Genomic DNA, 27,900 nt, shown 5'->3' on the forward strand with positions numbered 1-27,900 from the left:
TGACCCACTCGGAATGAACCCAGTGATGACCCTCACTCCCCGGGAGACTGACCCACTCGGAATGAACCCAGTGATGACCCTCACTCCCCGGGAGATTGACCCACTCGGCCTGAGCGAAATGAGGGGCGACTGACCCCCCCGGAGTGAACCCCAGTGATGACCCTTACTACCCGGGAGACCCACTCGGAATCAACCCAGTGATGACCCTCACTCCCCAGGAAACCGACCCTGACTCCCCCGTGGAGACTGACTCACATTCCCCGGGGAGACTGACGCACTCGGAGTGAACCCCAGTGATGACCCTCACTACCCAGGAGACTGAACCCACTCGGTGTAAACCCGGTGATGATCCTCACTGCCCGGGAGACCGACCCTCTCTCCCCCGGGGAGAGTGAACTGGCGGTGGCTGCTGCCTCCCCGTCTCCAATGCGCCGGGCCTTGCTGCGCCTGCGCGCTGAACATCCTACCTCCCCCCCCCTCCAAAAACCGGCGTCCACTTCTCGCGAGAACTCGGAGACAATCGAGCCCCATCACCTCCGCCGGTATCGGTCCGCGGCTCACTTCCTTTGCCAGAGGGAAATGGGGTGGTGGGGAGCTGTTTCATAAAGCGGGGCGTGTAGGCAGCTGCATCGAGAAATGACACGCACACGCTCCACACAGAGCCCATAACTTCCAGTAGGGCAGGCAGTCTGTAAAAAGAGGGAGGAAGAGCGAGGGGTGTGTGTTTGTGTATGTGTGTGTTTTATTGCCCCTGTCCACCACCTCCCCTGCAGCCGGCGGACGGATACATGGGGACTACTTTAAAGCGGCCGGTCCTTTCCTTCCATTTTCTCGGTGTCTCCGAGCGGACTCGGCGGCTTTTTCCGGGTTCGCCTTTAAACCCGGCTCCCAGCAGCAGTACATACACACACAGACACAGAGAGAGAGAGGGGGGAAGAGAGAGAGAGAGCACGAACAACTATATATATATATATATATATACACACACACAGTGAGTGAGTGAGAGAGAGGCCGAGTACAGCCACACAGCCTTGGCCTGGCCCGAAACCTGACCTGACCTGACCCAGCACCCAGTCCGCTCCACTGCTGTCCGGCCCGGCCAACAACAACAACAACAACACCTCTAACCGCCCGGCGCTCCTAACATGGCTCTCAAAAGAATCCACAAGGTAAATGGGGGAAAGCGGCGCCCACACCCGCCGCCGTTTATTGTCTGTCCCTCTCTCTGTCTCTATCTGTCTATTACTCTGTCTCTATTTGTGTGTCTATCGGTTAATGTGTTTTATTTTTATTCGAGCCTTCCCTCCCCAATCAACCCCCCCCCCCCCCCCCCCTTACCTACCTCCGACCCCCAGGGCCCGGCCGATCATTCTCCTCCCGATTGTATCCTTCTCTATTCCCCTCCCTGGCCGCCATTTGCTCTGAGGCCTGTGGTTTGGGGGGTGGTGGGGGAAGCCGGGGCCTACTCCCGGTAGGTAAGATACTGGGTGATGGTGGTGGGTTATTTATTTTATCATCGTCTGGGCGAAGGAAGGACGGGTGTGTTTTTTTTATTTCACCGGGCCCCCGTCTGTAAGCAGTTAGCGGGTGGAGGGAGGCGAAAACCCCGTCCTCCCGCCTTTGCCCGAGCCGCTTCCTTTCTCACTGCCACCCCCCACCATCCCCAATCCCCTTCTCGTAGGGCCGGGCGGGGAGGAAGTGGCGGAGGCCCCCGGCCGCGACAGGGGTTAGTGGTGGGTTCCTGGCCGAAATGTCACCGTGACACTCAGCACCCACCGCCACTTTGAGCTAGGCCTCGGTCCCCGCGGGAGTTTATCTCCGGGTCCGATCGGCAGGTCCCGGGCCTACTGCGTTTCTTCACACAAGCCGAGGGCCGTGGTGGAGGACATAAGACCCTGGGGCGCCCATTTTTTTTCGCAGTGCTCCTGTGGAAGTTGGCCTCTTGCATCCTGTTTCCATGTGCGCTGTTTGTATTCTCTTGTCAGTTTCCATTCCCGAAATCAAAATCGATCTACGTCTTTACTGCCTCAGCTGATGAGTGGGAACTGCAAGTAATAAGTGTAACTTTTTTAATGAACAGGAGAATGAGGTTTTTGATGTAACTCCAGAGATTTTTTTTGAAAAAAAGGCATGTTTCTATTGATCGCACAGAGCGTGAGGATTGGCGTTGGATTTACTAATTTTTATTGGTGAATTTAATTCTTTTGATGTCTTACTTTTTCTTAATGAAGAATTAATACGAATGAAAAACTTGAACACGTTTAATCCAAAGCTGATTTTTATTGTTGTTATTGCCATTATCCACAATGCAGATACAGAAGGATAAGGTTTCTGAAAGTTTGATTCGTTCTTTTTACTTGTCCCGATTAATGATGAGTTGCATATTTAATGCTTGGCATTTTGTGATTGTGGAAATAGATGTTTGTTTTTGATTTCAAAATTCTCATTTATATAGTAAATTTTGGTCTTGCAACACATCGGTCCCTCACTATGTAATTAATTTAGGTTTCATAACCTATTTGTATTAACAAAATGCAGTTCATTTGTCATAACATTGTTTTTGAACCCATTTAATTTGAAAAGTTTTCTATTGAATCTTAGGCCAAATGACCAAGTACATAATATACAACAGTGAAAACTTAGTTTTAAAACGTGACATTCCTGTTTTGAGTTATGTCTTGTGGAATCTTTTGATATGACTGGTTGACTATTTCTTTAAAATCTGGGCACATTGAGTCTTTGACTTTGTTGCGTAACATGGGTTGCACTTGTTCAATTAACCAAAAGTTTCGCCATTGCTTTTTTAAAATCTGTTTCTCAAAATATTTTGACACGTAATGCCACTTATCTGCTTTAATTATCAAACAATACTTTGCATTTAAAATTTTCAGATTTGCATTTAAGACTTCCCATGGTCTTTACCCTTCCAATCCGTACAACCCTTTGAGAGCTTTGCATTACTTTCATTCTGTATTCTTGTGCATCCCTGATTTTTCCCTACTCCAACATTGACAACAAGACTTCAGGTATATGGATCCTTTTAACATTTCCCTTCCATAACCTCTGCATTACTTGATGCGGTTTTTTTCTAATAGTGTGCTTATGAAGCACCTCTGTTTTATTACATTAAAGTTACTATGTAAATGCAAGTTATTTGATTTTTAATTCCGACAACAACAATCTTTCAACTTTTGTGACTGCTCCATGAGGTCTCTACTTTGCTGTGGCTTGTCATATTTTCATCAAGGTCTTAAGTGCAATGCTGTTCACTTTGAAATTAGTTTGCAACAAACGATAAAGTCAGAATGTTTTATTCAGTTGCTTTCTAAGAAAGTGTTGGTTCTGCCTCAGTTGCAATCCTGTGTGCTGTTCTGGACTTTTTTTATTAATAAGGCAAATATGCTTTAGGAATGGTGCAGTGAAGGACAACTAAATTAATAGTGGTGTTTAGACACCCAAGTTTCCGTGGGAAACTGCTAAAGCTGGAAATATTTACTCTGCAAGCACTGAGGTAATCTGGAAGTATTTCGTATTGAGGATCTCGTGACGACAGACACCAAAACATTTAACAAAGTCACTAGTTCTTGCACGAGTAAACATAACCTTACCCTTGGGTAAGGGAGACACGCTGCCTAGCAACAGTTTTGTTTGTGCTAGGTTACAAAGTGAATGATAATTGTATGGAATGGACTAAAAGGGAGTCCGAGGGAGCTGGTTTATGTATCAGGATAACTGGTTCCTAATCTAGCTCCGGTTGTTCTCCAGGTAGTGGTGGATATTGTGGTATGTATTTGCCGTGCAAGCTGGCCAAGGGAACTGCAGTGATCTTTTCTGATTTGCACATTGTTTTGACACTTGGGATTTGTTTAAATAATTCTTGGATGTATTCAGTACTTATTACATACAAGAATGGAGTACGTATTTTGAAATGAAACGTGCTCTTTTTCAAATCTGATCCCATTTGTCCATCAGTCTGTATTTGCTGACCTACATTGAGTCCTTGGGCAGTAATGTCACAGATTTTAAAAATCTCCTCCAGTTCAAATTCCTCTGCATCTCCATATCTCTGTATAAATTTTTTTCAGTCCAACAACTGTCTATGAGAAGTATTTTTCTAATTTTTATCTTCACTTTTTCACATCAGTTGGTTACTTCTCTCAAGCTGTCAAGACCATAAGCTCCTGAATTCTGCCCTCCCACCCAATGTCTCTTCCCCTCCTCTTGTAAGGTACTTGTTTGAACCAACCTCCTCTGACAAGTGTTTTGATTGCCTGTCTTAATGTTCCCTTGTGTTTCAGTGTTGGATTTTGTCTAACACCTATGAAGTGTTGCAGTGTAAAAATTGCTATTACAAAAGTAGTTGGTGCTATAGCCACCTTTTTTGAGTTAACAGATGAAGTGTATTTATTTGCATCTGCAGTGTATTAGAAACACTTGCTGTTGTAGTTAACAGGATTTGATCTCTAAATTTTTTTTTTAGAACAGTGTGCAACAGCATCATGTGCTTCACTCTCCAAATGATACATTCATGTTCCTTTTAACTGTCAGGAACATTTTGATGTACCACAGGTTCTAATTGACAGTTTCATAACCTTGTAGTAAGCGTGTATTACATAGCTCTTAGAACCTGGTGCTGTATGTTCCGGGGATTAGTACAGGCGATGTAAACTAATGATTGTTTGCAAAACTTAATGAATTGAATTTGGAAATGTATCGTTCTTTGAACATCCTACAAGTACAAGATATGAAGCTGACTACCTGGCTTGTCAAGTCTGCTGGTAGTCTCCACATTGCCACAGGTTGTCTACTCCCATTTTCTATTTATTCAGATTTATTTTTAAACTGGTGATTTCTAATTACTTTTTTTAAAAATTTGCCTTGCGGCTAATCCTACATCTAAAAATCACATCTGTCTGGTTGGTTGCTTGTCAAACTCAAATTCAAGTCTAACTTAAAATTTCAATGTTCTTGAATAATACATTCGAAAACTATTGCTGAAAATCAAATAAACCTGAAGTGCTGGTCCAAGGGGAAAATTGCTCCCAAAAAATTGCCAATAATTTGCAGTCACCTGGAAATGACCTATGTTGAATTGAAGAGCTTTCATGTACAGGTCAGCTGAACAAATTGTATTTCTAGTAGCTGGCAGTACAGATCACTTCATATCCTCCGCATCAGCCTGACAAGTTCCTTGTGGATATTGTTCTTTCCCTTATAGTTTAAATAAACTGGACCCTTTTCCAAGAGTATATTCATATACAGTTTGTGAAATTTTACTGATTCAATTATAACATTCCTTTATAAGTCTCTGATTACTGGATAGCTTAATTGACTTCACCCTTTCTGTGAAGGGGAGGGTGATCAAGGTTTATATTCTTAACTGACATTCAGTGAAATATATAGATGTTGGGAAAGGCATATCAGTCAGTGTTGGCTTTTGAGTCCAGGTTCTGCAGTGTTAGTATATTTGCAGGTTAAGACTTGTTTTTGTCAAAAACCTCTTGAATGAGGCCTTCAAGGGCTAATGGTACTTGATACTATGCCTCAATATCAGCCATTGCAAATAGTTATGAAAGTGAGAGAGGAAATTGAGAATTTAAAATGGATAGTGCAAAACTTAAAGACCCTCTGATTACAGAGAGTCTACCTACGTGCTTGGTGTTAGGATGCACGATATTTAAAGATGATGTAGTTAAACTTAATACCAAGTTTCTACTTCTGATTTCATACTCCATTTGTGACATTAGGCATTTTTTTTCTTGGAACTGTGATTAAAGGAATCTGCATGCTTATTTGTCCTGTTTCACTCTTGATTCTGTTAACACTTGAAATTGAAAACTTTGCCTAGAAAGTGATGTGGGAACGTAATCTTTTCCCACGTAATCTAATACGCAACATTTTTGAGTTCATGCAAAAAGTTCCTCACTTTACTTCAACAAACTGTGGAATTATCAGAAAATTGTGCAATCATGTAAAAATGTTTGCTAAAGTGTCTTATTGAAAGTCAGGGTAAGGTCACACTTTGTACTAAATTACTTTTTACTTGCCACCTGATTTTGTTGTTTTGTGAATGTTTGGACAGGATTGTTACTTTGGGGAAACTTCTTTGAAGCTTCCAAGATGTGTATGGTTATTTATTGTGATAATTTGGGTAATGTTCTACTGTCTGCTGTTGTTTTAATGTCCATACTATCAATTGCTCCCTGCTTAAAAGAAATATTCATGGTTGTGGATTTGAGACAACCTGGAATGTAAATTGAAGTTGTATGCCATGAATCTTGGATTTTGCAGTCCACATGAGGTTTACCCCTCAAGGTAATGCATCCTTCTTGACCTGGAATCTGCCATGGTTGTACTAAAAACCAGTGGTTTAATCAGAATTGCATCAAATACAGATGAATTGACTTGTCCTGCTCTAGTGCTGTCCCCAGTCGTTTGCATCCATGTATGAAGTTTTAATCCTAGAAATACTCATTAGCATTGGCCATGGGCAACCTGCCTATGTTAATGACAAAAACTCTGTTTAAATTGGTGTATTTAGATATCTCTTTGCTTAGAGTGGATTGTTTTCCATAAACTGGAATTCATAAGCCAGACCTCGAATATAATCTGAAATGCTATTGTGGTTCTGTGAATCACTTTGAAAAACTTTACGTTAGAGGTATTAAGTTTGGTCTGAACAATTGCCAAATAGTCCATATTTTATTCGGAATGATTTTCCTCTTTGGTGACAGAAAGCTAGCTGTCAGATCAGTTAGTTGTTTCTCCAGCCCAGTTACCCTAATAAATATAAGGGTGGCTGATTCTTTGCCAATTTTCCGTCCCTTTTGAAATCATGCCTTTTATCTTCAGGAAGGGTTTTAAAGCTAGTCGTTACTTTGCGCAGTAGCAGGATCTAGTTCTAGTCTCTTCAGATTTTGCTAAAAATAGCACCTGCACCCAGTGCATTCTTGGATTCTCAATGGCCTTTCTGTCCAGAATATCAAGTAGTATTGTAGTGCAAGTTGCTGGAAAAGTGAGCTGTTCACCTGACGTGCATGAAAGTCTTTAAATTGAACTTTGTGTGTTCTTTCCTGGTGCGTACAGATTATTGGCAGGTTTGAGAAACAATTTCCCCTTAGATCAGCACTTCATCTTACTTTTTGTTTGATTTTTCAGCAAAATATTGTGACTTGCTGTTGAGAGCGTAGATGTACTGAAACTCTAATGCAATAATGATGCAAGGTTTCTGCATTGTTGAAATGTGGGAAGGCATCCATCCTGTTGACTATACTAGCCATCCATCTTTGAGTAAGACCAGTTAATCCAATTTCCTCCACCCTTGTCCTTGTGTTTTCAAATAAGCCTGCTGGACTATAACCTGGTGTCATGTGATTTCTGAACTTGTCCACTGCAGTCCAACACTGGCACCTCCACATCTTGTCCTTGTAGGTTAGCAATTTTTACTCGTTTGCTTATAAAATTCTCTTTAGCCTGAAATCTAGCTACAAATCAATACAAATTTTCTGACTTCATCACGGTTGCATTTTCACTTTTCACTTTTAACTTTTAAACAATATTATCTGTTTTCTTTTGGTACCTGGCTACTCAATTTCTTCGTGTGGTCTGTAGAAGTTTTCATGTGCATGCACAGTAGTTAGAAGGGAAGAACTTCTGTGGCTGTCCAGACGTTTTTAAAGTTACTGTGCAATCACGCACATCATTAAAGGGAGCAATGCCTTTAAGTTTGATCCATTGTGTAGTAGACACCAGTCTTGTGACTTTGCAGTTGCAAAGACAGATCTGTTCTAAAGTCCCAAAATGCTCATCCATGTTTTTTTGTTCCCTGGTTAAACATGTGACGGGCTTGTGCTGAAGCCCTATTTGATAAAGCATTTCACGTTTTAGTAACTTCCTGAACTAGATAGACATTGCTTTTAAAAGCCTTTTACTTAACTTTGAATTGAATATCCTCCATTGTTCTTGTTGGGGTGTGCAACATTCATTGTATCAAACAATACTGTAACTTTAAAATTTTACTTTTTTTTTCTAAGTCTTGTAATTACAATCCTTCATCCCTGGCATCATGTGAATCACTACTGTGCTCTGTCTTTAATATTTCTTTAATTAGGCTTTCTGGAATGTATTTGATACCTAGTTATGAAGGTCAGTGTTACATTTTATTTAAATCCATTTTCACAAATATGTAAAAATGCAGTAGAAAAATTGTGTAAATGAAACGCATTAGAATTTGAGTTGAGTAAGTTGTCATAGGGATAGCTTTGTATTTTGTTGTTTCCTCTGACCCTTGCCAAAAAAATCATTACAATGCAGTGACTCTGAGATTAGCACTTCTAAACTTCTCCAGGAAGGAGAATTTGAAAAGGCTGGAAGACTAGTTGGAAGTGTAAGAATTCATTTTATAAGGCATGTTAAGCATTAAATGATTCCCAGTGAGGGAACATTATTGTAAAGTCTCATCTTTGCTTTCGATTCCCTCTGTGGCCTTGCTCTTCTCTCTCTCGAGTGTGTTCTAGTCCCACAACTGCCCCAGATACCTGCTATCGTCTCTCAACTCCTGAATTTTCCTGAACTTTTACTGTTCCGCTATTGGTAGCTGTACCTTTTGCTGCTTGGGCTCTTAAGCTCTGGCATTCCGTTCCTCCACCTCTGTATTTCTTCACTTCCTTTTATGTCCCTCCTTAACTCAGCCGATCAAGCTTTGGTCATCCAATTTTAATATTGCCTTGTCTGGATGGCTTGTTTGGTTGTGTTCTGATAAACATACTGGGATGCTTTAAGTTAAAGGTGCAACATCAGCGTGTATTGTAATGATCTTTGTACTGCGTTCAAAGAAGCAGTTTGGAGTAGGGGTGAAGAATTTCAAGAGCGACATATTCTCCAAGTATCACGTGCAATAGCACATGATGATCTGTTTGGTATGTATGTTGGCAGCTGTTCTGTGGTATCTCATAACCACATCCAAATACGTCAGAGCCCTAAATGCGCACTTGCTTCAGTTACTGGTAAACCCTTTTTACTCGGACAGGTGGATTTGAGCTCACTGCATGTTGAGGTAATTGTTTCGTGCCTCATTCCAGCTGAGCAGTTATGTCAATGGAGTGCTTCAAATGGGTAGTTTGGGTATATGCAGGGAAAGAAACCCAAATTTACTAAGTAAATCTTGAATATAATCTGTTCTATTTCATTCTTTGTGCAGAAGAGTTGCTTGCGTAAATGGGATAATATCAATTTGTGCAAAAACCATTTTAATTGACATATTTTGTGAACTGTGCAAGTTGTTGATTAAAAACAAATGATTCAGAAAAGCTAATGAGAAAATTGAGTTTTACTTTTGCCCTCAGAATGATGTATTTGACATTAAAAAAATCAGGATGCATGTACCCAAGCCACTAGGAAATGTTTGTCTTCACCAAATCTTTTTAGGGCCATGGCTTACAATTACATGCTTTGACATAGTCCCTTTTAAGGAGAGTAATAGCAATCTTGACTGAGCCGCAACTTGAATGTGTCAATACTAAGCAGTACGAATTCCCCACTCTTTTTAAAAGAAAGACCTTGTATATGTTTGGTTCTGAGAGAAGGATAGAACAAGTTATATTTCTATTAAATATAGACTGATAGGGCAATAAAATTTATGCCCCAATTGGCTTAAGTTGTGAGATTTTAAACTTATCCATAGAATTTTTTTAAAAAACATGTTCATCTGCTCAGTATGTAGAGGTCTGTGCTCCACATACAGTGGGGGTGGTTGGTAACTCTGCCACCAGAAGTCCTCCAAAACACTTTGTTCAGCCTTTGGATAATTCACTGTTGGGTCATTTCTTATAAGGTGAATGGAAGCTAAGGGTGAACTGTCACCTTCAGCAAATGAGACAATTGGCATATGTTTGGAGGAGCAATGACAGTTGACAGGCGTTGAGCAAAGAGGGCTTGCAATAGGTAATTTGTTTAGCAAGATGACTGCTCCAAGCCCTATGTTGGAAGGGAGGAACTGCTGGTTTACTGAGGTGACAAACTCCCTGCTGTGGTTGGACTGAGATGGAGAGGTTACAAAGATGAACTTGCCAACAAAGGAACACCTTGCTAACTAGGAGCAAGGAATGCTTGAAATCATTAAAGTAACTAATTATTTGCAAATGATTGTGGTGTCTTGGCTTATGTGTTCAGGAGCTGGGAGGTGGTATGGGGGAGATGTAGTCAATCGTATTGCAATAAACTTTGTGTCCATTGTCAAACTGAAATCTGATGTTAAGATCTATGAAGTTTTAATATATTAAAAAATCCAGCTTTGTAAACATAATGGAAGCAAATTAGCTGAACATGAAAGTGATGAGGCCATGCTTCAATCTCACAGCGTATTAATGAGACCGTGTTTCATTTATGCCATTTTGGTCTCCGTTCAGAGGAGGTTCGTAGATTGGTACCTGGAATGAGTGGGTTGTCCTATGAGGATAGCTTGGATAAGATAGGATTGTTTAAATTGAAATTAGAAGTGGATGATTTGAAGTATGCAAGATCCTGAATGGCCTTGTCAAGAAGGATAAGGAAAAGATATTCCCTTTGGAGTTGAGAACAACAGGATGCTTTTTTTTTTGTGAAAAAAACACTTTAAGGTTGCCCATTTATGAAAGATGGGAATTTTTTGTTCAGGTCTATGAGACTTGGGAACTCTGCTTCAGGTGGCAATGGAGGTAGTTTCACGGAATATTTTTAAGCTAGAGATTGATTCGCTTGTCTAAGCAAGCGCACGGTGGCTCAGTGGTTAGCATTGCTGCCTCACAGTGCCAGGAACTCTGGTTCGATACCACCCTCGGGTGACTGTCTGTGTGGAGTTTGCATGTTCTCCATGTGTCTGTGTGAGTTTCTGTCAGGTGCTCCAGTTTCCCTCCACAGTCCAAAGATGTGCAGGCGAGGTGGATTGACCATACTAAATTGCCAGTAGTGTTCAGAGATGTGTAGATTAGGTGGGTAATAGGGGGATGGGTCTGGGTGGAATCCTCTGAGGGTCGGTGTGGACTTGTTGGGCCCAAGGGCCAGTTTCCACGCTGTGGGGGTTCTATGATTCCTACGAATCTGAGGTCATGAAAGGTACGTGGCAGTCTAAAAACCAGATCATAAATAGATCAGCCATGATTTTATTGAATAGTGGAGGCTTGGAGAGCTGAATGTATTACTTCTGCTTTTGTATGTATGAGCCTGCTAGGCTAGAAGATATGTTTAGAGTGATGGCTTATTTTAATGTCCAAGTATTTGTCAGCTGCTTTGGAAAAATAACATTTGCAAACTTATGCTGCTTTTCTTGTACCAATTTAACTATTGCTGTGTCTAGGAAATTAATGCTTTCCTTGTGTTGTGGCTTTACATTGAATGGGCAGTTGATAATTATACTTCCAGTTCTGCTTTTGAGTCCAAACAGCGCACAGGTCAGCACAAATGCAAAAGGTAATATTACTTCGACAGTAGTGACCTATGATCGAATAAGAGTTAATGTGCATGATAAAGTAGCACCTGAAAACATAAAAGAGCCCTTGACATATATCGGGGGCTGAGGCCTGTTTGCTGAAATCGAAAGCTGTAACTCAGTTAAGTTTTTAAAAAAAGCAATTTTTCTCAATGAAAAAAGACCTGAGATTTGGCTAACAAATGTACAGTGGTTGGCCATGATGTCATTTTTGTAGACCAACAAGAGAATTGTTCTTTAGAGTGGAGAAGTTCATGGGAACGCTGAATAGTGTAGTTCAAAACTGAGGGTTTTAATGGAATGTTAACCAGATGCAGTTTTAAGGTGATTAGCAAAAGAATCCTTGGGGTTTGGTGGTGAGAGAAGAATGTGATAATATTTTCTTTATACAGCAAGTATGTGGATTATGCTGCCTGAGAGAGTGAGGAAAGAAGATTCTATATAATTTTCAGAAGAGAATGGATATGCCTTAAGGGGAATGCAGGGACATGCCGGAAGAGCAGGGCAGTGGAACGAACTGGATAGTTCCCTCTAAGAGCTGGCACAGCCATCATTGGCACAAGTGGCCTCCTGTGTTCTGACACTTGAAAAGGTAGGTCAACACACCAACCAGTACTCCTCTTGTGTATAGTTGCACTTAAGTCATGGAATTGGGGTAAGAACAAAAAGAAATCGTAGGTGTAGGGCATTCATCACCTTGAGTCTACAGTGTTATTTTGAAAGATTATGGTTGATCTGGTGCAGGTTTCAACTCTTAAATCCTCAATTTAAAAAATCAACCTGCCTCCTCTTTAAATCTAGCTTCTGCAACTCTCTCTGGTTTAAAGACACTTACTACGCTTTTGAGAGAAGTTCCTTCACATCTTGTCATTAAAATCAATATTCCCTCACTGTAACTGTGTGCCATAGTTGAGATTCCCCCACAAGTAGAAATGTTTTCTCAACAAAGCTTGTCAAGCTCTCTCAGAATCTTGGATGTTTCAATAAGATCACCCCTTCTTACTCTAAATGCCAACAAATAAAAGGCCTTTGTTAAATCAACCCCTTCATCCTAGGAATCAGCCTAGTGAATCTCTTTTGAAAGGCCTTCAGTGACGGTATATCCTTCCTTTAAATATGGGGACCATACCACTGTACGGCACACCTGGAGTAGTAACAAGATGACCCTATTTTTAAATTCCAATACCCTAGCAATGAGGGCCAAATTTCCACTTACTGGTGTATTCACTTGGTACACCTCCATGCTAGCTTTGTCTTTCTGTACAAAATGACCAATTCCTGGTGAATTGTTTGACGTCTGTCTTCAATAAAATGAGAGTCTGCCTTTTAACACTTCTTAACTTCTTCTATAGAGAAGTTCCTAACTGTAAGTTCTCTTTTGTACATTAAACTCTATCTGCCATGTTTTTACTTGCTCATTCACCCTATCTGTATCTCCTTGCAGATCCCTTGTGTTCTCATCACTGTTTTGCCTCCCATCTATTTTTGTATCAGCAAACTTGAATCAATTACTCTGCTCCCTCCTCCAAGTCATTCACATAGAAGGTAAATACCGAGATTCAAGAGCTTGTCCTTGTGACACTCCACTGGTTACGTCTTTCCAAACTGCGAAAGACTCTAAGCCTGACTTTGTCTTTGTGGTGAACAATCCTCAGTTCATGGTAATGTGTCCCTCCAATACAGAGATCTTTTGCAATTGCTTTTTATGTGGCACCTTATCAAATGCACTATATTTGTTTTCCCTTTATCAACTCTGCTTGTTATATCCTCAAAGAACTCTAGCAAATTCATCAAATGTGGTTTATCTATCACAAAACTGTGTTGACTCTGCATTAAGCTTTTTCTAATTGTGCTGCTATATTTTTTCCGTTGAATGTACTCCGCCTAACATCTGTTGGGAAATGCTAGCCAGTTTGAAGTTTCCTGCTCTCTGTCTCCATCCCTCCCTTCAACAGCAATATCACTCTAGAGGCTTTCTAATCACTGGAACCCCATGTGTTCTGGAATATTTCAAGCAATGTCTTTGCTATCAATGCAGTCACACTCGTTTAAAAACCCTGGCACGCAGGCTGTCAGGTCCTTGTGACTTGTCTACTTTAGTCTGTTTGTCAAATACTTCGTCATTTGTGATAGAGACTGTTTTAAGACTCTTCCTCTCTTTAACATCTTGCTTATCTGATATCTTAGGACTGTTTACAGTGTCCCCCACGAGGAAGACCAGTACAAAGTATTGGTTTAAGTTGTCTGCCATTTTCATATTCCCTGTTATCACTTCTCCAGTCACATCTCCAAGGGGCCTATTCTCACGTCAGTTGCTCACGTCTTACATGTACGTAAAAGCTCTTGCTCCATAATTTTATTTTTTTGCCAATGAACTCTTAATCAGTTTCCCCCTTAATAGTTTTAGACATCTGGTACCTAAAACAAAAAAAACCCAATCCTCTGGCCTGCCACGAGTTTTCCCTTGCCTTAGTTTTTGATGACATTCTCTCCTTGACCACCTTTTGTTAACTGCAGGTGGTTCATCCTTCACAGAATCCTCCTTTTTTTGGCCAGAATAAATTTTTACTGAGCCTTCTGGAACATCTGCTTAAATGTTTGCTGCTGCTCATCTACTGATCTTCTGCTTGGTGGATTTTTCCCAGCTCACTTTTAAACCATCTTTCTTCATGCCTCAGTCCTTGCCCTTAAAGACACTGCTTCAAAACGGAGTTGCTTCCCCACTCCTCAACCCCCCCCCAAAAAAAACTGTATTTGAAATTATACTGAGTTGTGATTGATATCCTCTATAGATCCTTAAAGAGATTTCTTTTTATTTGTACCTCATTCCACATTACTAGATCTAAAATTCTGTTTCTGCGTAGGATGTGCAATGTATCACTCTAAGAAACAAACCCTGACAAACTGTGCAAGTTAATCTTTCGTATTACCCTCGTGTGTCTGATTTGTAGAGTTAATATGTGGATTAGAATCATCTATAACAATCATGGCCTCCATTATTTCCTGTTTTGCGCGCTCTCCTGCAGCGAAACAATCCTTTGGGTCAGAGTTTTCTGTAGACCCCCATAATTTCTTTCCCTTGCTATTCCTTATTTCCTCACTAATTTAGTATTACAAAATATTGCACCGATATCACTACTCACCACTTTACTGATGCCTTCTTTATTAGTCAAGTTATTCCAACTCCTTATTAGCTATTTTTCCAGAATGTTGAATACACTTGACTGACTATTGAGTTCCCCGTGCTGTCCACCCTGCAACCACAAATGACAAAGTCGCCTTGTGTTGGGCAGGGGAATCAAGGGTTACGGTGACGGGCAATAAAGTGGATATGAGGAATGTCAGATCAGCCATGATTCTGTTGAATGGTGGAGCATGTTCCAGAAGCCAAACGGCCAACCCTTGTTCCTGTTTCTTCTTATCTTTGGTCATATTCACTTATTTCTATTTTTGCAACTTCTCTATCTTAAAAATGTTGCATGCACATTCAGGTAAAGAACCCTTCAGCTTTGACATTACAGGATTGTTATTTATGATTACTTCTGGTTCTAATTTCTGATGGATTCTTTTGTTTGTATATTCTGCCCTTTTTCTGTCTCTCTTATTTTGATTGTCATTCACCTCTTCACTACCCTGCACGTCTGCTGTCTTGTTTCCTGTTTGGTTTTTTTTTTAATATTAAAACTTCCTCATTACCAATCTACCCAATTATCCAAAGCCTTATCTGCAAACCTAGTTATGATTTGCCAGGATGCTGGTCCCAATGTGGTTCAAATGAAACCTGTGTCACAGAATAGTTCTCTTTCTAGAATTGGCATCAGATCCCAATTCTCTCCCACCATTCTTTTGACCTACGTACTTACTGCATGCCGGTTTTCATTATCATTCTGATCATACCGTTGTAGTTCTTTCTAATTTAGTGCCAAGCTGTTGGTAATCCCTGAGCAGAATCTTCTTCCTGTCGGTACCTGTGTTATTGGTACCAACTGGATCTTTCTCCCACTATTGAGTTCCCTTACAGGCCAAAAGAAATGTCCTGAGCTTCAGTAAAAGGTAGGCAACACAGCCTCTGGGATTCTGTCCTCTGCAAAAACAGTATCTATTGCCCTAACCATGATCACCCTGTTACTAATACATTTCTGTCCTCCTTTTCCTCCACCTAATTGAATGCTCTGTTCCACTGATTTAGTTAATTTGATCATCCTCCCTGTAAGCAGTGTCGTTGTCCATGCCAGGAGGTGGACCATCCAATTTGAACAATGGCACTGGCCGAGTCTCATCCAAAGCTAAATTCTGGATCCCATTACCTGTCTCAAACTGTCCCTAGCTAAGGATACCCTGCCTGTAGCTAAGGACCAAATTTGATGTACTTAATTTAAGCTTTTTCAGGAGACAATGCCCAGACAATCTCCGCTCCCCGACCACCTATTACCGCACCCCCCCACAAACGCTCCAGCCCCGGCCATGTTAGTGTCCAAAGTTCAGGGTCCAGCTCAACAACCCTGAGCTGCAGTCCCTCAAGCAGCCAACACTTGCTGCAGACATGGTCACCGTGGGTCTCACCAACATTCTGCACCTCCCATATGCTATAACAGGAACATTCAACCCTGCCGAGCCACCTTTTATTTAATTTAATTATTTATGGCTGTTAAATATTTAGTGAATTTCCCAATGGTACTCTTCAGCCAGTCTAAAGCACATGGAATAAATACCGACCAGTCACCCTCCTGTATTCCTGTGATGTCACACGTTGACTCTGGTAGGTAGTGTATGAAGGGACTCTTTGCCATGAGTTTTCATCTCTTACTGCTGCTGACTGCTTCATGCAGCTCTGCTTTCCTAGACTGCTTCACTGATGCTGATTTGCTGCATGCTTCTCCCCATCTGCTTCACAGTGATGCTATGATGGTGAATTCCAGTCTTCAACCCAGGGGCAAAGAAGTGCTTCTCCTGTTACAGTTGAACACTGAAATCACTTCTTTTTATGATATTTACCCAATTCTGATATTTTTATTTTGCTGGATAGCTAATCACTAAATTATAAGCAAGTTCAATTTGCTGAAGGGATGACCTTATTTGTCATATGGCTGTTTACACAAGAGGTCTTGCTTTTCATTTGATGTTAGTTCTTGGTAGTTCAACACCCTCCTATTTCACAATCATACTGTTGCTCCCAGATTGAAATTTGATCACCTTTTTACTGCCTGTTGCATCAAGTGGGATTTTTTTATCACTTCCTGCATTAGTTGTCAAGGACTTCCTTGTGAGAATCCCAGTCAGAGCTAAATTGCTGATAGTTTTGTGCTATCAGGGCATTCCCATTAGAAACTAAATTAGCGTGTGATATTTCCAGTACCCTGACTAGGCTTTTGCCAATCAGTTTGGGAATAGAGTTAATATGGTCCAGAAGTAGAAGTTTTATATCTGAATGTACAACCCATTTTTGCTGAGATTTCTATTTCTTTGTGGTTTTATAACTTGTGATCGCAGTCCATGGTTTTACTAAATGTTCTGCTGAACTCATTTGTGCCCATGCATAGCTAGTGGAAAGTGAAGAGGACAATACACTAACTCAGGACACCTAGCATCCTCGATTCAACTTAGCTGGTAAACCCCGACTGTATCTTTCCTAAGCACCCCACTCAAATAAAACACTAATTTTTGCACTTATAACCCAGAGGGAAGATGGGATTAAACCATAAAGCAGACCCCGTTGATCCTGTCATGTCATTCAGTGGGATTGTAGCTGATCTGATGATCCTTTTAACTGACTTTCCTGTCTTAAGCCTACTAACCCTTGATTCTGACCATAGAATAGAATTTTGACCAAAGAATCCCTACAGTGTGGAAACAGGCCGTTTGGCCCAACAAGTCCACACCGAACCTCAGAGCATTCCATCCAGACCCATCCCCCTATAACCCACCTAATCTGCACCTCCCTGAACACTACGGGCAATTTAGCATGGCCAATCCACCTAGTCCACCTAACCTGCACATCTTTGGACTGTGGGAGGAAACCCACGCAGACACGGGGAGAATGTGCAAACTCTACACAGACAGTCACCCGAGGCTGGAATCGAACCCGGGTCCCTGGCGGTGTGAGGCGGCAGTGCTAAGCACTGTGCCGCCCCCTGTTCCTGATAGACAGATTTTCAGTCTCCGCTTTGATTATGTTTAATGACCCAGCCTTCACAACTCTCTGCAGTGGTTCCTATGCAAGACTGAATAACTTTACTGATCGTAATAGTTACGACCCAGCCCAGATTTCAGATTCCTCATTTCTCAAGTTTCTCACCTATTCTCCGTTTTATGTCACATTTTTCTCATCTTTTCTCAGGTCACTCCCTGTTCCCACTAAACTGCTAACAGCCAACTCCTCTTCCTGGCCTCCAGGTTAGCTGGTGATGTAATCTTTTCTCTTCTTAATTTGCTGCCCTCAGTCTTCTCAAACCCACATCCTTGACTCTACCAATCTTGCAAATTAGAATTCAGTTTCAAACTTCCTTTCCTTGCGAGTCCTTGAAAATGTTTGTCTCCAATCCATACTCCTTGCCCAAAGACTGCATGTTTAAATCCCACCAATCTAATTTCTGTCCCTCTCATAGTATATAAATGGCTTCTGTCTAAAAGTAAGCTTCCTTGTTGGCTTACCTGCAAGCTTTGATATGGATGGCCATACCTAGCACCTATTTGAGCATCCAGCTTGATTCCATATTGTCTAGCTAGTTGTGTCCATGGTAATACTTGGAATGGTTTCTCCTCTTTCTTTCTGCACACGATTACTGAGAAATAACTGGCCAAAGATAGGTCCGGAAGCTGCCATTGTTACTTGATGGGTTTTGTTAATATTGCCTCTTGTCTGAACCGTCCCGGCATGGTTTATAATTCTTAAGCTTGAGACTTTTCTGATTTGTCAGATGGCCTTGGAACTTGAAGGGAGTGCACTTTGTAATTAATTAGTGGATGCAGAAGATATCTGGGATCTGAAAGGTTGAGTATAACTCTAGTGACTTAACACTTGATTGCTAGTTTGAACCCCAAACCTTTTCTAAGCAGTTCACTACTTGTGATCTTGATCAAAGTTAGGCTATGTCTCCTGACACAACTGAAAAGTTCTGTGTATGTCCACTTTGTCAGACGCTCTGCACATAAAAATCATGGCACCCAAATGCATTCAACAGATAAATGAGCAGAATGGAGTGATGTCATGTCCTGTATGACTGCTTGGTGCCGTCAGTAGACGTTTTTGAAATTAGATCCTGTCCATTCCTCATCTTAGTCATAAAAAGCAAATATGCAAATGCTGAATACTGTCATTGTACCACGACTGCTCAGAGATGCTGTAACATTGGATTTTTTTTTTGTGGAAGTTTATCATGGGCAGGAAATTTTCAGGAGTCCCATTTGTGGTTAACAAAGTTTCCTAACAGTATTCATAAAAATCCTGGTTAGTTTTAATGCATCTTATCTGTAGCTCCCTTTCCTGCTGCACCTGTTTCTATCTGATTGAGCAGCAATCCGTGTGTTCTCTGTAATGATGTACAGGAGGATCAATGTGACTTACTCAAATGACTGGCAATCGCAGTACTCAACCCAGTGATCTGTCTGTTCTGAACAATAGATCCAAATCTGAAATTCATGTAACTTTGTAAGATCATACTTTTATGTACAGTTCTAGAGGTTGATTAACTGGTCGGCTGGTTTGCAATGCAGAGTAACACCAATATTTTTCAGTGCCATTCCCATACTGACTGAGGTTACCATGAAGGATGACTCTTGCTTCAGGTGTGGCAACCCTCCAGTTAAGTAGTTGTCTTAATCAAACTAGAGAGCAGCCCTATGGTCCAGAAGGGCTTTCGTAACTTTGCTTTACAGTTATTGAGTCCCATCTGTGACAAATACAAACAAGGTTCATTTACAAAGCCCTTACAATGGTTTCAAAAGGCAAACAACACCTTCTGTGTAATATTATCATTTTTTGTCATTTTATAGCATAAAATACTATTCAGTCAGTCTGCACTTCTTGGCAAATGTAATATTTTAATCAAGTGATGCACTTTGGGGACTAACGCAGCAAATGATTTGGTGGTGGCATTTGACATATACCACCAAGACTCTTGTTCTTGTTGATACAAATGTCTTGAAGTTTATTAACAATGCTAAATATTTACATTGCTACAACGTCACAGACTTGGACACAATCTGGTTCTGGCTAACTGATGTACATTACACACGTGACTGAATGTACCTCATTGACTCCATTAAGTAACTGAAGGTGAGGTTGTAAGCTTTATACCCAGCCATTGTCATGTCGTGATGTCACGTAACTTTAAAAGTATGTCTGGTTTGCAATGTATAAACTATTGTCAAACATAGTATGTTCAGGTATGCTGAAAGCCAAGTGTGAACAGCTGTTGCATTAGTGGTACTTCTAATTTATTGCACTAAAGGGAGCTTGAGGAATAATCAGTTGCCAGAATGTAACCATGTCCTTTTTAAGGTGGAAAATATCAGTGATCTTGCACCATGGTTTTGGAATGATTTTTGTCTGGAAGTTGATCTCTCATTTTGGGTTGGTTGAAATTGATATGTTTTACGCAACATGATTGATCAAATGACCTTTATTCACATCTGGACAATCTCCTTGGTTTTTCTATCCCTGTAGAGCTTGCAGAATTACCACGTGTTTGCTTTTGAAGATTACTTTCTTGGAGACCCCTAGTTCTTAATGACCAGAGTCATTGGTCATTAGTTTGGAGCTGTCGGATGCTTTTTCACCCACTGATCTTTTTGAGCTGTTGCTGGTCGTCGTCTGACATAGCTTGCCGGTCGTGAATCTGTTCTGCTGAGCCAATGTTAAAATTTGTGGTATTCCAGCTTAGATTGTTAATATTCACTTGTAGGTTTAAAGGGATATCTTTGTTAGTGGGGTTTTGAAGTTGAAGAGGATTGCACATGGCCATTTGGGAATCTGGCTTGTGTTAGGTGAAAATCTTACTGTTGAAGGTAACAAGTAACTGTTATGGTCATGGAAGTGTACTTGAGTTTTTCTCCAGGCCCTTGTTTATAACAGTTTATGATCGGTATGAACAGTCAATTGTTTTTAATATTGGTATAATTAGCCTGAGCTAAGGACATTAGAACCAAATACAATTGGGTTGCCATCCAATAAGGGACACACTAAGACCTTTCTGAGATGTTGCTATTCTCCAATGTAATGAGTTGCAAGGAATTATAATATTGAAAGGTGCACATACTGGAAAAGGCACATTTTCTGATCTTGTTTCATGCAGTTCTAGTTTTTCGAGCAAATCTCAAAGACATAATGCCTTAGTTGCAAAACTTAGTGAGCATGGGAATTTAAGATTGAAGAAACTGAGACTTTTAGAAATCACCTTTTTGTCTTGCAGCATAATAGCCTTCTGTACATCTTCCATTTTGATAAGGTCAAATGCAGGTAGACTAATATATTGAGCTGATGTGATTTTTTTGGCTTGTTGATGTGTAATTTCTTTCCCATGCTTCCCTGCCACTTTGATAACTAATGGGAAGTTTTATGTTTAGTTTTTGAGAATTGCAATGTCATCTGTGCTACCGTCATCAAATTGTTGGCAAGTTGGTCCTAACTGATCCACCAAATGGGAATCTGAAGGCATGTACGAAAAGGTCTTCTAAGAAGTTACTGTTCCTATCTTGTCGGGGAAAGATGTATGGGCCAATATCCATTCCTGGCATTTGAGGTGGGAAAATACCTGGTGCCTGAGAATGTGGGATTAAGCTCTTTTGAGATTACAAATCTTGTGTAGACGTGCATTGTTCAGTTGCCTAGGATCTAAACACGTGCGCAATGCCATCTTTCTTAAAAATATGTAATTAAGTATGCATCAATTAATATGATGCTTGGATTTCTGGATTTTTCATTGTGGAATCCAGTTCGTTTCAGCCTGCCTTGAATACAAATGCTGCTGCATTTTTGAGGAAGGTAAAAACTGAATTGAATGTCATCTTTCTTATATAACTATACAGTAGACTGTCAACTTAATATTTAAATAGTTAATGTAATTGACTTGATGTGAGACTGATGGAAGTTTTCCAGGAGAAAAACTGTTTTATCTAAGAGTTGATGAGTATACAAAAATCATGGATTTAAAAATAATTAGTAAAGGAAGTAGGGACTGAGGAGTTTCTTTGGAGGGTTGTTGAGATGATTTGAAGAAGTGGAATTAGATTTGAGGGATATAAGTAATTGAGAACTAATTTGTAAGGTTATGGGGGTGTTATGGTTGTAAGCTGTAGAAGACTGAATTGATAGCTTTTAGAAAATAATTAGCTCAAGCCCAGTGGTCTTCACCTGTGAGGTACTGTAATTCTATTGGCTGACAACATTGACAAATGTTTGCATTAGTCAGTGGGGTTAAAATTGTTACAGAGATAGTAGGAACTGCCGATATTGGAGAATCTGAGACGACAAGGTGTAGAGCTGGATGAACACAGCAGGCCAAGCAGCATCAGAGGAGCAAGAAAGCTGACGTTAGGGTCTAGACCCGAAACGTCAGCTTTCCTGCTCCTCTGATGCTGCTTGACCTGCTGTGTTCATCCAGCTCTACACCTTGTTGTCTCTTTGCATTAGTCAGTATTGTATTTGATTTGGCTATTTGGACCTTCACTGGATGCTTACAAGCGTTTATGGAGTCCTGAGTTAAACTTGGCTTTCACAAGATGTCTCAATCTTTTACTAATTAGGTAAATGTTTAGAGGGATTGTCTTTCTATACAATTTGCAATGATAACTGAATTAAAGCCAGCAACTGCTGTCAACTTCTTGTTCAGCTGTCTATCTCTATTATAACAAAGCATTATTTCTACCTTAGTTTTGTTTGACTGTGTTGCAAATATATCAGGTCCTCAAGTATTCACTCTAATAGTTCCTGACCAGATCTTTGAATAACTAATCCCAACTTTGAATAATTTCATGACACCAATTTTGTATCTTAAACAGAAGACTTAATTTATTAAATGCAAACGAAAATCAGCAAATTAAACAGTGCAATAAATTGATTTAATGTCTGTCATAAACCCCAGACTTTTGTTTTCAGCCCCATTCACAAAGACAGACAAATACTCAGTTGAGCAATAACTACAGCAAACCTTGTATTAACCAGCACCTGTGGGACCAGGAGTGTGCTGTTTGATCAAATATTTTGGTTGATCAAGAGGTCCACTTATCAGTGTACAAACACAAAATAATGCAGGGAGTGTACAAATCATTGTACTTTTCAGAGATTTATGCTGTAAATTTAATGATCATGCAACCATTCCTTAAATAAAACTTGCAGAGAGCCTTCTTACTCGTATCCTCACCTGACTAACTGGGACATCATGGAGGTCGTGATGATACAGTAAACTTTGGGTATTTGAGGTATCTAATTTTTTTTGCTGGTTTATTGAGTGTACTGGTTAAAACAGTTTGCTGTAGTAAATGACAAAAATTGGCCAGGATCCTCATGTCTTTTGTAATGCATTGTTCACGGGCATAAATGTGGCATCCTTTGCTGTTTATCCTGATACATTGATCAGGCTCATCTCAGTTCACCTAGGTCAAGGCAGCAATGCTTCTAATGCAGCTTTTCTTGTGCTTGCTCTGTTGTCTTCCAGAAGCTGGTGTATCTGTTTCAGGTGGGGAACTTTCAAGTCTTCATGCTGTGTCAGCAGCAGCCCAGATCCATCTCTCAGAAAACACAGTTTGAAACACTTTTTTTTAAAATTCTAGTTTTGACTGAATTAGTCTAATTGACTCCAAGACCTCCATCACATTCACCAACTGTCATCTACTTGAACATAGCTCTTCTCCAGACTTAATGGAACCAATTCCCAGGCACTGACCTCCATTAATTGCAACCTTCTGCTATTTATTTAAATACACTGCTCTTCTTGGAAGTTACTATGTCTCTTTAAAACCTTTTAAATCAAGGCTTGTCATCTCAAACTTGCTTGGTCTGTTCTTTTTAATCCAAGCTGTCCAGAAGTCCATCAGGCATTTCCAGCTAAGAATTCAAAATTGATTTAAACATGAAATTAAAATTAATGAAATATCAGCAAGGGTTCTAGCACCTTTTTTAAGTGTTTGAAATGGGAACATAATGAAATCCTTCTGGAATGATTACACAGGACTGTACTTGCTACGTTGTGCACAGTTTTGTCCTTTAGTACCCATTTAAGATTGTATTTACCTTGGAAGGGATGCAGCCAAGGATTGTCAAATTGATTGAGGTCGAAAGAGCATCCGTTCAGTGGAGTTTTAAAAGAATGAGAGGTGCTCTAATTCAATGTACAAATAAAGGATTTATAAACTGATTGTGCTAAGTTATTTTTCCTGCCTGGAAATTCTAGATCCTAAGGGTCATTCTTTGATAAGTTGAAATTTCACTAGTTCTAAGTGATCCTCTTTCACAGTTTGGTTGTTTAATGTATTCTAGATGTGGATCAATTGATTCATGGATCCTGCAGAAATTGAGGGATTCTAAAGAATTGAGGGTTGGAAAGTCAATTTCAAGTAGAAAATCAGTTGGACCATGTGAAATGGCCGAACAGCTTGAGTTTACAGTTTATTCATTACTTGTATTCATTCACTCTTAGATTCCATAAATGCATGGATTATGTCCCAGGAATATATTTCCCTCCCTCCCCACGCTACCCCCCCCCCGCCAATCCTGACAGTTAAAACTATACCAATAACTAAATGTCATATTTGCTACCCTCTGGAAAGGTGGGCATTGGAAGTTTAATAAACTGCATTTATACTGGTTACTCATCTCATTCTTAATGATTTGCTTTTTATAATAATGGTGTTCTTTTTGAGTACAGATGTCTATGGTTTAGTCTTGCAGTTACAAGAGAAACTGAAATATTTGGCATGGTTTTCCACTTCCTTTTTGTAATATGTATACTTTAAAGTTTGTTACTTACTATGACTTGCTGTTTAAATTGATACGTTGCAATGGAGAAAATAAGTGAGTTGGGGGGGGTGGTGGCGGGGTGGCGGGGTGTGTGGATCAAAAAGGCTTTTGGATTTTGATGTAATTTGGAATGAAAAATGTCTTCCAGCTTAAACACTCCTTTCACTCTATGCAGTCCATCCAGTTGTAATCTCTTGTATTTCAATGTAAATATTCTCTGACCTTCAAAGGGAGTCAAGAAGTTTTTATACTCCTCCTCATGCACTTCCCTTCACAGATGAGTCTAGTTCTCTACTCCTGTCTTGCAGAAAGATTTAGATTTATATCAGAATATTTGATTTCTTTTTCAAATGATCTTTTTCCCCAGATCTTGAGCAATGATCATAATTTTGTGGTGACGAATCATCTTTTTTTTTCTCTAAGCAAGGCATGAAACTTAAGTTTTCCTCATGAAAGAACTAACAAGAGAACAAAGAAACAAAAACAAGTTGCTCAGAAGCCCTGGTAGCATCTGTGAAGAGAAATCATTGTTAGCGTTTCGGGTCCGGTGTCCCTTCCTCGGAGCTTCTACAAAACAAATATAGGAGTTGTTTGAGAACTGAAGAACTGAACTTGAGACATTGACTCTGCTTTCTCTCTACAGATGTTGCCAGACCTACTGATTTTTCTCCAGCTATTTGTTTTGTTTTCTGATTTCCACAGTTGTTCTTTTATTTTCTTGCTACAATAAAAGGGTTGAGTAATTCCAGAAACAAGATGTGAATTTCACTAACTTTCTTCAGCACTCTCATTTATGAAGTGCTTTGCATGATGATAAGCCATCCTGTAATCACTATAAATTGGAAAACGTAGGACCACAGATGTATTTAGACACACATTCCACAATGCCATCTTGTCTGGTTAACAAATTATTGAACAATACCGGTTGTGACCAGAAGTTTGGACCCTCTGCTTAATGTCTTGTCAAAAAGGCTAGACCTTGCTCAGCTACTTCAGTACTTTATAAGCGTTGAGCCTGAATTCTATATTAGTCAAAGTTGTGTTTTAACACCCCTCCGCATCTGATCTGTGCTAATGATCTCATGCAAGACAGAAAATTTTTCATTAGGCAGCATGTTTTCCCTTTTACCGGTCATCCTTTTTATCTACCCATCAGTGCAACTCTGTTTGGAAGGGCTGTAACTCCGTTGGGTTTATTTCCCAGTTCAAGTTAATGTTTATTTCACAATCCTATCATTATACTTGTCTGGTACATTTCTATTGAGTCTGAAGTATTTTAAGAATATTAGCCTGTTAGTGATGTGGCTATTTGATGTTTTTGTAGACTTGTAACTTTTTTCTGTGCAGTAATCTCGTTCTATAGATCAAATCAGGATAAATAGCTCCTAACTGTATATGGGAATGAGAATATTTGAAGCTTTTTTCAATTGTTCCCTATAGGAATTGAATGATTTGGCTCGTGATCCACCAGCACAGTGTTCAGCAGGTCCAGTTGGTGATGACAGTAAGTACATTTTCTAAGTTGGTAAACAAACTATGCAAAAAATCTTGATTCTTTCTACAGCAACACTAATATATGACTGAAGACTTTTTAAAATTCTTTCTGCAGTGTTCCACTGGCAAGCCACAATAATGGGACCGGTGAGTTAAAGTTACTACTTTTAATCATAAGAGATGAGTGGGATCTTAAACACATTGAATTGAATTTGAAGTCTCTTTTTTTTTCTCCAACAGAATGACAGTCCTTATCAGGGTGGTGTATTTTTCTTGACCATTCACTTCCCCACAGATTACCCCTTTAAACCACCTAAGGCAAGTATACTTGTTTGCATCAAGTATCTCATTGATGTAACTTTGCCTTGATATTTAAATAACTTTCATATCTATATATTTTTCTAGGTTGCATTTACAACAAGAATTTATCATCCAAATATTAACAGTAATGGCAGCATCTGTCTTGATATTCTACGGTCGCAATGGTCCCCGGCATTAACTATTTCAAAAGGTATTTGTTGTTTAGCTGAAATCCGGTACTAATCTTAAAATCAATGTTCTTCAAGTACTAACCTCCCAGGAGTCACCAATAAACTGTTAACATGGCATCTAGCTGTAAATACTGTAACATTAAGAAACATTCTGCAGTGTAATCCTAAATACATTTCACAATAAAGAGTACGATTCTTGTTTGTTGTAGCAAATAACCAGAGCTTATGAAAGAGCAGGTTGCCTTATAAGGGAAGTCTTTAGACAAGTTTGGCCTACGTCCTATGAAGATTAGAACAGTCCAAGATGACTTAATTGAAATATACAAGATCCTCCAGGAACTTGACTAGGTGCACGTGGATAAGGCAATTCCTCTTCTGGGAGTATCTAGCGCTAGGGCTTCATAGAATCCCTACAGTGTGGACGCAAGCCATCTGGCCCATCGAATCCACAGCGACCCTTTGCAGAGCATCCCACCCAGACTTGCCCCTCTACCCTATCCCTGTAACCCTGCATTTCCCATGGCTAATCCACCTAATCTGCACATTTAGGACTGTGGGAGACTTTAGGACACAGGGAGACTGTGCAAACTCCACACAGGCAGTTGCTTGAGGGTGGAATCGAACCAGGTCTCTGGCACTGAGGCAGCAGTACTGACCATTTGATGACCATGCCATCCCTTGTAGTGTGAAAGTAGGGGGTTACCCATTTAAAACAGATTAGGAAACCCGTTTTTCTTAGTGTTGAGCATTTTCGGAATTTCCTTCCTTAAAAGGCAGCAGAGGCAGAATCTTGAAATACTTTTGTCAGATTCTGTTACCAGAGGGATGAATGATTATTGGGGGTATGTACTGAAATCAAATCAGCCATGATCTTATTGAATGGCAGAGCAAACTTGAAGGGCTGAGTGGCTGACTCTTGTTCCTTGGTTGGTTGTTCCCAGCACTATCCTTTTTACGCAAACTTCAATTCCAGATAATTTCCCAATCTCCATTCTGCATTTTTACTTTACCTGACCCCTCCAATTTATTTTCCTTGGGACCTTGCAAGCAATTTTAAGATTTCCTTCTGGGTGCACTGGTATGAACATTTCAAAATTGTGATGTCAATTTTTTCAGTTCTCGCAAGCAGTACATTGCTACCAAGGCTCTCCTGGCTTAGAAGCTCTGCAGATTAAACCACTTCAGGTGACTGCTTCCCCGACCTAAAAGCCCAATTCCCCTGCATGAACGAATTGTTCTCCCTTCTTGAACTCCTTATTCTTCTGCTTTTGAAGTCAAACTAAACCAACTGACTTTGTGTTTAAAAACTCAGTATAAGTATTCTATTCATTAACATGACAGAGGACCTAATTAACTGCTTTCAGTGCTTTGTGGGATTTATGCACTTGGGTCATCTTTCCAAATGACTTATTGAATGAAACATTACTTTCTCAGAATTGACAAACAACCATCTATCTGCATTTTTGAAATCCAGATCCCAAAACATGTGTAATTAT

At 40.1% G+C, this 27,900-nt stretch overlaps 1 protein-coding gene across 5 annotated transcripts in view; it reads left to right on the forward strand.

Annotated features, from left to right (window-relative positions):
* Positions 1 to 597: 597 nt before the first annotated feature.
* The window catches only part of ube2d2 (ubiquitin-conjugating enzyme E2D 2 (UBC4/5 homolog, yeast)), a 31,530-nt gene continuing 4,227 nt past the window's right edge, over positions 598 to 27,900 (forward strand). Inside the window, exons 1-5 of one of the 5 annotated variants that reach the window (XM_020511781.2) lie at positions 598 to 1,169; positions 25,860 to 25,923; positions 26,029 to 26,060; positions 26,154 to 26,231; positions 26,319 to 26,424. In XM_020511781.2, the coding sequence (XP_020367370.1) occupies positions 1,146 to 1,169; positions 25,860 to 25,923; positions 26,029 to 26,060; positions 26,154 to 26,231; positions 26,319 to 26,424 (304 nt within the window). In that variant the 5' untranslated portion in view covers positions 598 to 1,145. Of the gene's footprint in view, positions 1,170 to 1,380; positions 1,476 to 1,962; positions 2,190 to 11,967; positions 12,057 to 25,859; positions 25,924 to 26,028; positions 26,061 to 26,153; positions 26,232 to 26,318; positions 26,425 to 27,900 lie in introns of those variants that run through there. The other 4 variants (XM_048603455.1, XM_048603457.1, XM_048603456.1 and 1 more) reach the window with 4 other exon arrangements.

Source organism: Rhincodon typus, chromosome 12 (assembly GCF_021869965.1).
Source record: "Rhincodon typus isolate 14 chromosome 12, sRhiTyp1.1, whole genome shotgun sequence".
NCBI lineage: Eukaryota > Metazoa > Chordata > Chondrichthyes > Orectolobiformes > Rhincodontidae > Rhincodon > Rhincodon typus.